Source organism: Cyanistes caeruleus, chromosome 1 (assembly GCF_971803275.1).
Source record: "Cyanistes caeruleus chromosome 1, bCyaCae1.hap1.1, whole genome shotgun sequence".
Classification (NCBI taxonomy): Eukaryota; Metazoa; Chordata; class Aves; order Passeriformes; family Paridae; genus Cyanistes; species Cyanistes caeruleus.
The window spans coordinates 99235754-99248127 of record NC_141701.1 but is presented as its reverse complement, the minus strand read 5'-3'; the positions used below and the strand labels follow the sequence as shown (position 1 = coordinate 99248127).

Below are 12374 nucleotides of genomic sequence, written 5' to 3'. Positions count from 1 at the left end.
GTCTGGAGGCTGAGCTCAGCTTTGCTGACATCCGTTTCTGCTTACCTTGTATGTGAATATTCAGCAACCAAGAGGTTCTCCAGGGCTGTTGCAGCACACTCAGCAAAGCCAGTGTGCCATCAGGCCTCTGGCACATTGGAAAAAAAACCAAAAACAAAACCCAGAAAGCCAACAACCCTCAATCTCAGAGGCAATTGTAGAGACTGGAAAATTACACAGGGCAGATCTGGACAAAGCAACACAGGCTGCAATTTCTAATTTATTCCCAAGCATTACCTGGCATTTCTGGAGGAGGGGTATGTTATTGAAATAATATGTTATTTGAAGGACTTATGTCATTAGCAGTAGAATGCTGGTGTTTCTGCATCTGGAGTGAGCCTTATGACTTGTCAGAGAAGCTTAACTGGAAGCTAAGCTGCTAATGATAGCAAGTTTGCTCTGCCTGGAAATGAGCTACACCAGGTTGTAAGGGGATGTGCCAGCAGCAATCATGTCACCTGTCAGCTGACAGGATTTGACAATGGAAACCTATCCATAAATTCCTGACGTAACAAAGCAGATCTGAAACAGATTCCTTACGGAGAATAAAATCCTTCACAAACGTTGAAAACATGGATGGCATAGTGCCAATTGTTGGATTCACAGGCAGAAAATTCAAGATGCATAACAGCTTGTTTCTACAAGGTTTAGCATGGAAGAGCAAATAATAGGGAGAGGAGGTCCAGATAAGGTTCTGGCAGTGGCACCTGCAATGGTGTGAGAACCAGTACTCTGTAAAGATGGTTGTTCCACAAGAAGCTGAAACTTTGTGCCGTAGGAATGTTGGTTGCAGGAATCTCATATCTTTCAAAGTAATACTGTATGGTCAGCACATGAAAACAGTGGTAAACACTAGGGAAAAACACACCTGGAAAGTTGCAGCCAAAATACTATCGTCTCCAAAAGTATTTTTATGCCAGCTCTAGAAACTGAACCTTTGGAAAATGACTTCTCTATCAAACATCCCATGGTGGAAACTTGGACTAACACTTATGTAATTTAATTTTATTTAAGAAAAAAAATCCTCTTCAACTCATATTCTGTTTTTCATGCAAATACTTTGTTGTATCTGCACATTTAAGTCTGTTCTGAGTAACTGTTCACCAGCTTTAGTGTAACACAATTGGTACAAATAGATGCTGAGCTGGTCACAGGTAAGGAGGAGGCTGTGCTACATGTCATGGATAATGGTACCACTTCTTTTTTTGTTAAGGCTTTTGTTGTACTTTCTTCTTTTTAAAAAAAGTTTCTGTGTCCTGTCTGTGCTACCATGTGTAAAAAAAACTTTGCAATATCCTTCTGGTGCAGAACAAAGTGTCAATCCACCAAGATAAAAAGAGATAAAGGTAAAGTCTTCAGTAGTTTAAGGATCTTTATTTTTCAGCAGAATTCCTCATGGCTTGTTTCTTGACTTGGTAGGCATTTTTCCTTAAGGATGGTTTTGGTTGGTTTGGGTTCTTTTTTTTTTTTTGACTGGGGGAAGGTGTCTGGTTTTCTCTATTTCCCAAGCAATAACATGTACCTAGAGTTCTTTGAAGTTTTGTTTTCAATCTTCCAGCAGCAACCTGTTTTTTCTCCTAAAAGAACAATTTATCCCAAGCACACAGAGGAATTCAAATTTCTAGGTTTATTTTTTTTTGCTGTTGTTTGATTGTTTTTTTAGGTAAATATGGAAGTCTTAGACATTTTTACTCTCTGATGTACTGTATGCTTTCACATGTTTCTAACCATTTTACAAAAAGTAGTCTGATGTCTACATATACTGTCTTGTGTAGTTGCTGTAGTTTTTGTTGCTACCTCCGCTATTTCTTTGCTGCAATTGTATTTGTATATTGCCCTAAGATTGTTTATTGACTAGAGTGCAATAATTCATGTTTCCCAAGGCCCTGTGGAAAAACTGACTAGATTAACTATTATTCATATTTATTCTTCTCAACAAGAATGTTGCAATGATCTGGGAACTCAGCTGTTGGAAAAAAACAGAGGATAAAGACCTGTGTATTGGCTGATTGGGACACAAGTGGATTTACCAGTGAAATACAACCCATACACTTAAACAGCTGAGAAAGATTAATGGTGTCTTTAAGTCACTGTTAGACCACTGAGTCTCTGTCCTGATCATTCTCATTCAGAGAAAAATAAATTCACAACAGGAGCAAAAAAGGCTATGAATATCATCGGTGAACTGAAATCTCAGTTTCAGAGGAGACTGGCAGAGCGGGATTTGTCTAGTGTAACGAAGACAGGAAATCAAAGTGTTCTATAAATTTATTTAGAGGCTAGGAAAGGTGTCCCTGCCCACGGCAGGCAGGCTGGAACTACATGATCTTTAAGTCCCTTCCAAGCCAGGCCATTCCGTGATTCTGTGAAACGAGATAAACACCTAGAAGGAAGGACTATGTGCCCTAAGAGACAGAGTTAGTGTAGGCAGTAACAAACAGTCAAAGCACAGCTTTTTGGCTTTTCAGCCTAGTCTTTTGAAATAGGTTTATTGATGAGAGACAGTTGCCACTCACCCCAATTCCTTTGGGAAAGCAATCTATTTATGCTTCCCAAAGCCATCAGGCTAGAATTTAAGTGATTCAATTGTTTAGCAATTTCATCCATTGCTGAAGCAGTTTTAGCCATGGATGGAAAGGCTTATGCTGCCCTGCACAAACTCAGTGCCAAGAGGACTTTCTAGATTTTCAACTACCAGGTTCACAAATATTCAGAACAATCACCTTGTTTCTTAACTCAGTATGTATTTCCTCTGCCGACTGACTAAGTTTAAATGTACTAAGACCTTTACTCGCACAAGCATGCTGGAACCACCTGAGGGAGCAGCTTCATGTGAGGGCCTTGTTTGGATTTGACACCAAATGCCTGGTCCCTAGAAAAAGGTCTGTGACTTGTTTGAAGCCACAATAGCTCCCTACACAAATGCACTGGCAAACCATTTTGCAAAAAAGTTTCCCTAGAGGTCAGCATACCAAAGATTAAACCAGAAAATGAATTCCCACTGCTTCTGCTGCAAGAAATGTGTCATCCTCCAAGTGCCCTCACAGCTGCTGCTCTTGGGGCAGCTGTTAACTCTAACAGTAAACTAAAATCATTCATGTCATTGCTCACTCAAACTTTTGGGTTAAAGCTAATGTTTTTATCAACTTGATACTGCCTGGGAAGATGACACAATAACCTTGGACCTAAAGGAGAGGGTTCTGCCTCAGAAATTAACTTTTCAAAAGTATCAGACATTCAGAGCAGACAGCCTGTATGATGTACAACTGTACTGTGACTGTCTCACTGCTTTATCTCTGTTTATCCAATAAGTGCATGAAACAATATAATTTTTCACATGAGCAAAAGCCATTAAAAAACAAACAACAAAACGACACCCCTTCCCTTCCCTTCCCTTCCCTTCCCTTCCCTTCCCTTCCCTTCCCTTCCCTTCCCTTCCCTTCCCTTCCCTTCCCTTCCCTTCCCTTCCCTTCCCTTCCCTTCCCTTCCCTTCCCTTCCCTTCCCTTCCCTTCCCTTCCCTTCCCTTCCCTTCCCTTCCCTTCCCTTCCCTTCCCTTCCCTTCCCTTCCCTTCCCTTCCCTTCCCTTCCCTTCCCTTCCCTTCCCTTCCCTTCCCTTCCCTTCCCTTCCCTTCCCTTCCCTTCCCTTTTTTCTCTTCCTCTTCCCTTTTCTGTGTCCCATCTTTCCCTACCAGTACACACTGGGGAAATCTCTGAAGACATTTCTTCCCAGCCCCACACTAGCAGAAGGCACTGAATACCCATAACCATCTCTCAGCCTAGGTACTGGCTCTATCACCTTGTGGGAACGAGGTGTGTATCTTCTGAGGGGAGATCAGAGCTGTGGATCATCTCAAGATAAAGGGACCATCTGCAAAAATTCACAAAAAGCAAGTGTAGTGGTTTTTTTTAAACTCAACAGTGTTCAGCTGAGATTGGTTTCCACAGGATGGCAAAATACCACATCACTGACACTAGTGAGGCTCAAAGATCAAGCTTTCAGTCTAGTGCAGGATGTGCTTCTCATCTAAATGGTTGCAAACCACTTGGAAGTGAGCAATACCTGTTCATTTCCCCATTAATATTCTTTTTTTGCTCCTTGTACTCATTTTTAGAAATGTCTGGTTTGATTTCTATGGAAGAACATACTAAAACACAGGTGCTTGAGGACAGCAGCACTCCCTCAGAGGGAAGGTCCTTCTGGCCCAATACTCTGTCTCCAGAGTGTCCAACCACCAGTGTCTGAAGAAGAGCACATGAGCACTGTAGTCCTGACAAGGTCCTGGGGGTGCTCACAGGCCTCAGTGGCTGGGACTGGCCTCCCCTGGGACCCCCAGCCCCACCAGCTCCTGCCAAGGGCCCAGGGGATGTGTCCCAGGTCATCCTGGCACCTTCAGTCCGTGCCTGAGCCCTGCTGTAGGTGTGCCTGTCTCTGCTTCTGTCGCCTGGGTGGGCCTGGGACCTGCACTGCAGAGAGCTGCTCTACAGGATGGAGCCCTCAGACCTGGGTCAAACCTTGTCATGCAGAGCTCTGGGTTTAACATGGCATAACTGCTCTGTTCTTTTGTATTCCACTCACCTTGAGTCAAATGATGGTAAGACTATTATTTGTGTGAAGTTCCAGGGAGTTTCTGACCCAAAAACCCAAAATTCAAGAACATATGACACACAGCTTACAACTGGAAATAGGGTATTATTTTAATTTTTGTTTTTCTGGATCAGTTTCAGAGCTGATGCTCACAACCATTACCACAATGTGCATGTGTAGCCAGGAGCACGCTGATTTGTTCTTCAGTTTAGCTTGAAAAATCCTCTGTAGTATAGCAAAGGCAAGTGACAGAGCTACAGAATGTAACAGCAGGAATACAGGCCCAGCAGGTCGTTTCCTTGAAGGGTGAGAACATGAAGAATGAGAATCAGAAGCAACAACACAAAAGGTGTGTACTACCATGGGCATGTTCCAAATTGTAATATGCATCAATGACAAACACACTTTTTACCTTCCAAGATCTGCTTCATTGCTGTGCTCTGAGGCCAGGGATGCATGAAAAGCACTCTCTGCCTGTGCTTGCAGGCAGGAGAACAGAAAAATGGCATTTCTGGATGGATGTGAGAACCCCATGGGAAATGGAGCCAAGGGAAGAGCAGAGCTCAGCCCCACTCCAAGCTTGCAATGGGCAAGAGTCAGAGAAAACCAGGGCATGAATGGTGCCTTGGAGGTGTGAGGGCAGCAGGCAAGAACGGAGCCACAGGGGCCCAGAGGAGCCCTGACAGGGGGCTGTGCCCAGTGCTACAGGAGGACAAGAAGCAACCCCCAGGCCACTCTTGGGGCCCACCCTGGGAGTCTGGAAAGTTTCCTGCCCACTACTGCAGGGCACGACAGGCCATCTTCATGGGGCATGAGCAGCAGGCAGCAACTGAGCCAAAAGGGACTGAAGGAGCCCTGAACAGTGGTCATGCCGTGCTACAGAGCAAGGCAAAAGACCCCAGGAACCAGTGCAAATCTGCCTTGGGGAAAAATTCCTTCTTGAGTGCTACTGATTGGCCACCCTGAGAATGGGCTCTGGAATTAAGGGACCCAGTGGAAACACAAGTTTCCTTAGAGAACCACATCTCATCCTGCTTGTTAACCAGAGACAGCTGGACAGGACAACCCAGAGTCAGCCATGCCAATTGCCAGTGGCACATTAGATAGAATCTCCAAGGATGCTCAGGTAGGTCCCTAATCCAAAGAGATAGATGACTGGTTGTTTTTTTCACCCTTTCCCTCTCATAATAAACCAAAACTCTTCAAGGGACCTCTAAAACATCCTGCCCTTAAACATGACAACAGCCTGGGCACAGGGAGGGGCCAGGTGACAGTTTGGTGCTGCCCTCAGCACTGAAGGGGTCAGGGCAGGGAAAGACCCAAGAAAAGGCTCAGACTGACACACACATCTGCCTTCCAACAGAGAACCCCGGATACTGGGCTCATTCATCAAGGCAGTAGCAGGAACTTGGCTTTTAGAAGTTCCACTTCACACTGAACATGAACTAAACTCCTGCTCAGCTAGCACTGACTGAAGTTATGTATTTTTAGGGTTCAAGAAGGTAGGGATGATCCTGTGATATGCCTAGGGCTTTTTCTCTAGAAGATATTCCCAAGAAGATGATAAAGCTGAGACAGGAAAACTCTTCTAAAAATCCCCTTCTCTCCCAGGCTGGTTTCAAGCTGTAACTCAGTTGATCCCTTCCCACTAGTTCTGGTAAAACATCCTAAGGAGGCAGAAAATGCCCAGCTGCAAGCCTGGCTGGAGTGATTTACAGCTCCCTGAAAGCTGCAGGCAAAGCAGCTTGGGAAGCACAGCAAGAACAGACAGACCTGCCCTTTCTTGGGTAGCCCAGTCTGTGGCAAGCACTATCACAAGGGAGATTAAAAGTCAATGACAGTATAGATTTTCTCCACGTTTTTGACTGGTTTTCCCAAAACTGTTCTTGATGGTTATTTTTCAGTTATCTATCCATTTTCAACTTTATTTTTGAATGGAATGGGAGCAACAGAGGGTTCTAATGGTCACTGAGCTAATGACCACACCATTGTGCCCATCAACGCCAATCCAATGGGGCTGTAGAGAAGAAAATAAATCCGAATTTAAAAACAACCCAGCAGGAGGTTTGTGCAGAGACTGGCATGAAATGTCAGGATGTTCTTAACTCTCCAAGTGGTGCAGGCAAGCACTGAGAATAGAGAATATGGGCTGTCATCTCACCATACTTAAATATGCCAACCCATGTGCCTAATGTACACAGCACCCTCCCATGACAAAAATGTAAAACTAGGAGGTAATGAGCTTCTAAAGGAGAAGTGCTTGGCCTAATGACTCGAAACAATTGTAAAAGTCAGAGGCATGAATGAATGCTGGCACAGCATGGCCCATGCACTCCATTTTTTATCCAGATGCCGTGTACCTTCAGGGGAGAAAGGGCTGCTATGGCAGATCTGGAAAGCAGTCAAGGCTGCCGGTACAGAACAGCGGATTGTGACATCAGCGGTCCCCAGTTTCCATGCATAGCAACCTAAGGGTTCTCTGCACTGTGACCTCACGTGCCTCACCGCTTATATTTGGGTACGGGCAGAGTCTGGCTCAGACTCGCTCGCGCCTGGACTCCTGGCAAGAGTGCCTAGGAAGACTGGAAGCCTGTGAGGTCATTGGGAGCCGCTATCAGCAACTCTCAGTTCTCATTCACGAGATTTTGCCTGTTTCCTTAGCCCTACGTGGTTCAGGAAGCCAAGTACTGTGGTTGGTGCTTGCAGCAGCAGAGGTGAGCAGTGCAGGAAACATGCCTGCAGGATGCCCCTGGGGTGGGTGGGTGTTTGGGGAGCTGTGAGTGTGTCCCTCTTGAGGGGCTTGGGCATTTCTTCTAACCACCCATATCCCTGGGACAGCAAGGGGCATTTTGCAGCGTGTCCCACCAGCAAGAGGGAACAGCTGCTGACCCCAGCTCTACTGCAACACCCAAACATGGCCACGGAGACAGATTGGAACTGCCCTATCTGCCATGACATTCCAGGTGAAATCGCTTCTGTAACACCCTGCATTCACCTGTTCTGCCTGGGCTGCATTGTGCGGTGGGCCAAGACAAAACCATTGTGCCCCCTGTGCAGGCAGGCTATCAACAGCATCATTTACTCTGTTCGGTCAGAGGAAGACTTTCTGGAGATAGTTCTTCCAAGTTCCTCAGACTCATCGGCTGCTGGCCATCAGGATGAGCAAGGGGCTGTGGAGCCAGTGCCCATAACTTACGTAGCTGGCTTCCCAACTGAGGTCTGGGCAGGTTTTTTCCAGGACTGCTCAGAAATCCTCGAGCCCGTGCTACCCTGGCTGAACGCGGAGTTATCAGAGCTGCTCCAGACCCGCTGGTGGGACGTGGCTCTGGCACAGAGTGCCACCGTAGCCAATTTGTGCCGCTACGGGCTGAGTGAGCAGGACTTGGTCCGGGAGCTGCAGCCCATGCTGCAGGAGCGGACGGAAACATTTGTGCGCCAGCTCATCGACATCGCCGCTGACAGGTGCAGTGATGAGATCCTGCGCCAGATGAGCCTCCTGAACTCCCATGCTGAAGGGGAGGAAGAGGAGGAGGAGGAGGAGGAGGAGGAGGAGGAGCAGGAGGAGCAGGAGGAGCAGGAGGAGCAGGAGGAACAGGAGGAACAGGAGGAACAGGAGGAGCAGGAGGAACAGGAGGAACAGGAGGAGCAGGAGGAGCAGGAGGAGGAAGAGCAGGAGGGCTCCGCGGCCATTCCTGGGCCCTGTGCCTCCCGCCAGGGGACTCCCTCCCCCATCCTGGCCTCCTGCAGCCCCGTAGTGTCCGACGTGGAAGCGGACGTAGGAACGGTGGAAGCCCCGGCTGGAAGCTCTCCATCCGTGCCCGTTCCTGTCGAACGCGAGCAGCGCCAGGAAGAGCCGGGCGGGCCAGCAGCAGTCGCAGGCCCCTCTGCCCAGGGCTGCGGCCGCAGCCCTTCCTCTCCTGGCCGGGACTCGCCCGAGGTGCCCCGGCGCCCCGCAAAGAGAAGGGCCTCTGGCCCTGAAGATTCCCCCCAGCCCCCGAAGAGGCCGACCCGCCGGCAACGGCGCAAGCCAAGAACCCCCTAACTGTAGAAATAGGAAATAAATGGTTGTTTCTTTGACACGGTCTCTGAGGGTTGCTTTCTTCCCTATCTCCCGGTATATCTTCCCCCTCTCCTCAAACCTCACCGTGGGTGGCAGCTGCTTGCTTTAGGGCTTTTGGGCACGGCCGTGGGCCTCTGGAGCCGCAAGGCCATATCCGCCATAGCCGCGGCCTCTTCTGCAACGAATGCCGCTGCAGCTGCGGGGACAGCGGGTTTATCAGAGGAACGACGGCCTCAGCCTGCACCCAGTCCTCCTCCCTGTCCACCTACCCTCACTTTCTGCTCTGCTCGCCCCTCGGAAGGCTCTCAGGGAGGCACCTGAAACGGGAAGGGAAGGGAAGGGAAGGGAAGGGAAGGGAAGGGAAGGGAAGGGAAGGGAAGGGAAGGGAAGGGAAGGGAAGGGAAGGGAAGGGAAGGGAAGGGAAGGGAAGGGAAGGGAAGGGAAGGGAAGGGAAGGGAAGGGAAGGGAAGGGAAGGGAAGGGAAGGGAAGGGAAGGGAAGGGAAGGGAAGGGAAGGGAAGGGAAGGGAATAGGGGGCTGAATGGGGCTGCTGGCAGCGCAGAGATCTAGAACATGAGGAGGTGCCCAAGGGTCTCAGCCCTTATCTGCTGGAGAGCACGGCAAGACCAAAGGGGATCCATTCAGGAGGAACACTACTGGGCTTTCTGTTGTCATGCCCTGCAGAGACGAGGCGGCGGTGCTAAGATATAGGGTGCAGAGATGTTGCAAGGGTTTACAGGCTTTGGAGCACTCACTGGTGTCCTGCCAGACATGGGAAGGAATGTTGGCTTCAAGATCTATTAGGCTGGGGGCACGTGGCTACTCTTACAAGCCCCTGAGATGCCTCCATGTTGAGTCAGAATATGGCTTGGACATCTCCTGGGCGGTTTACCACCCTATGTGACAAGGAGGTGAAATGTCTCACTCAAGTGCTCAGGGAATAGCTGATCACCGGCGCTGAGGTCAGGAAGGAATTTTCTCCTGGGACAGATTGATAATGGTACCTGGAGTTATTTTACCTTCCTCTGCTGCACTGAGCAATGGCCTGTTAGGGCTCTTTTGGGCCATTTTGACCACATACTGCTGCTCATGCTCCACAAAGTGGGCTTTGTGGCCCACAGCTGGGAGGAAGAAGCTTTCCAGACTTCCTGGGTGTCCAAAAGTGTCCATACCAGTCTACCCTGCCCATCTTTCCCAACTCTCAACACTGCTCTAAATCAGTCCAGCTCAATAGCAAGGGATGGCCAGGGATGGTGCTGTGCAGGGCTTAGAAAGAACTCTGTGGCAGCTCCCCAGGCCCCCCCTGGAAAATTCTGACACTTGGCACCCAGGACAGTCTTTTGTGCACATGCTTGGGTGTCTAAAGGCATTATTCCCCATGGGGATGAGGCACCAGCACTAGCTCTCTCCTCTGGGCCATAAACAATTCATTGTAGACTCCGTTTCCTAGAGAAATGGGAACCAAGTTGTGCCTATTCCTGCCTTTGTGGGTTTATCAGCGCTTTTTAGCTCTACCATTGTAGGTCCCTGGCTGCACCTCTGTGTTTCCTGTGCTGCTGCGTCTGATGTCTACTGAAAAAAAAAAGTATTTTCTCTGTGTTTTATTTTTTCTGTCTTTTAATTTCTGTGTGTTGCTTCTGGTGCTCCACTGGTCCTCTTGGTGAAACTTCGGGAAGGCCACCATGTCAAGAAATTTGAGACCTGTACACACAGAGAAATTTCCCCTGATGACATTTCTTCCCAGCTCTGGACTAACAGAGGGCACTAAATACCCACAATCATCTCCCAGTCTAGGCATTGGCTCTGTCATTTCATGGTAAGAAGGCATGTACCCTCTCAGGGGGGTGGGGGGAGAGCTGTGGATCATTTCGAGATAATGCAACCATCTGCATAAATTTGCAAAAAGTGCTTTTTAAAATTTTGCTGGGTTTATCCAGTTTCACTGGGTTTTCACAGGACAACAAACCCCCACACCTCTGACATCATCAAGGCTAAAAGATCAAGCCCTCAGTCTGATACAGGATCCTCAGCTTCACACTATCTAGCACCTACCTCCTCAAGACACTCACAGGATTTACAACCACCCATAGCAAAGTGCTATCCGTAGGCACAGTACATTATTTTTAACCCCTCTTTTGACACTTCCCCCATCTATTTCAGTAGGCATTTTGGCAGTTATCAAACAAAACAGAAGGATTACTGTTTTAGACTCATTCTTTAGAGATGAGTAATAATTAACACATTAGTCTGGCAGCATTTTAGCTAACACGCCTGCTTTGTTGCACTGAAAAAAACCCCAACCGTATCTAATAAGTTTTCCTTCATAGAAGAAGCAAAAAATAACTAACAGAAGCATACCAAGCATGCTGAGCTCAGTTGAAGGAAAACCTCAACTCATTACTTTCAGTACCTCAGCCAGTGTCTAAAATATAGCATTTAACTGCTGATTATCATCATGCCTCCACTCATGGCCAGGACATCAATGAAACACAAGCTCAATCTTACTAGATCCTCTCCTTTGTGCCTGGGGCTCTGACAAACAGTAAACTTTCACTGCATCAATCAAGAACAAAAGGGTGGAAAACGGACAACCCATAAGAGGCACAGAGAGAATGACACTAGGCTCCCTCAAGGTCCCAGATCCTCCTTCTGACATGCCATGGAAAAAGAATGCAAGGGTGCTGTCACAGCTCTGGTCATGGCTGCAGTGGGTCTGTGGATGAAGCTTCTTCCTATCTGCCTTCAACCTCTTTATGTTCAGAGCACAAGCACAGGAAGCAACATTAACCAGATCAGTGGCTCACACTCTGTGACCATTTATTGCCTACTCCCTTTCCAAGAGGAATGAGAGTGAGGTCTGTGAAGAGGACACTAGAGTAGAGCAAATGTAGGTCCAACACTGCTGCAGATGCTCTCTCATCTGTTACTCAGATAGCAAGAAAATACCTGAAAATCAGTACTGATGCTGCCAGGAAGAGGAAACAAAAAGAAGGCACATATTCAGTGTGCAGTTTGGCACTGTCAGCTTTGTGGGCCTCACTGGCTATTTGTCCCACCTTGCTTTTGGCACCAGGAGCATGCGAGTGCTTTGTGCCTGTCCATGGTGTGCACAGTTTTAGTTCCTGATAAAGACCTACTGAGCTTTCATCTGAGTTCTGGACGCTTCCTGATTTCTCCCTTTGCCCTATGCTTCCACAGCTGCCCATGGATGATGGTGACTTGCCCTCAGGTGGTGCAGAAATCAGCTTCCCCTCCTCTCTCCTTGCTCTTCTGCCATAAACATGGCCAAATCAAATAGAAATGGAGTAGAAAAAAAATGTAATTGCTACCAAATTCATTAAGTGAATTGATGTATATTTTCAAATCAACATTCTGCACAGCATGATTAAGTTAAGATAAATTATGGGGTGGAACCTGAGAAATGAGCTACTTCCCCTTTAATTTTAACCACTCAGCTTTCACTGATAAAGAGAGATGAATGTGAGAAGGTATAAGTGAAAAAATAACAGTTTACTAAAAAATAAAGTATCCACAACCTAGATAACAGCAATAATCACAAGGTACAAAGGTACTGAGTCCTCACATGAACTCCCCATGAACAAAGAAAACAAGATGGTGGAGAAGCCCCATCCTGATACGGTGGCCTCCAAAGAAGACCGTGTGGCCCAGGGGACAAGGGTGAGATGGCAG

At 47.6% G+C, this 12374-nt stretch overlaps 1 protein-coding gene across 1 annotated transcript; it reads left to right on the top strand.

Moving 5' to 3' along the window:
* Window positions 1-7163: 7163 nt before the first annotated feature.
* Window positions 7164-8702, top strand: LOC111923912 (uncharacterized). Its single transcript, XM_086844746.1, has 2 exons — window positions 7164-7339; window positions 7464-8702. Exon 2 carries the CDS (start codon window positions 7540-7542, stop codon window positions 8665-8667), a length of 1128 nt encoding a protein of 375 aa, XP_086700872.1. The 5' UTR covers window positions 7164-7339; window positions 7464-7539; the 3' UTR covers window positions 8668-8702.
* The last annotated feature ends 3672 nt before the right edge of the window (window positions 8703-12374 follow it).

What these genes read in the sequence shown, in the direction of transcription:
- LOC111923912 (XM_086844746.1), top strand. Translation starts at nt 7,540, where the DNA reads ATGGCCACGGAGACAGATTGGAACTGCCCTATCTGCCATGACATTCCA.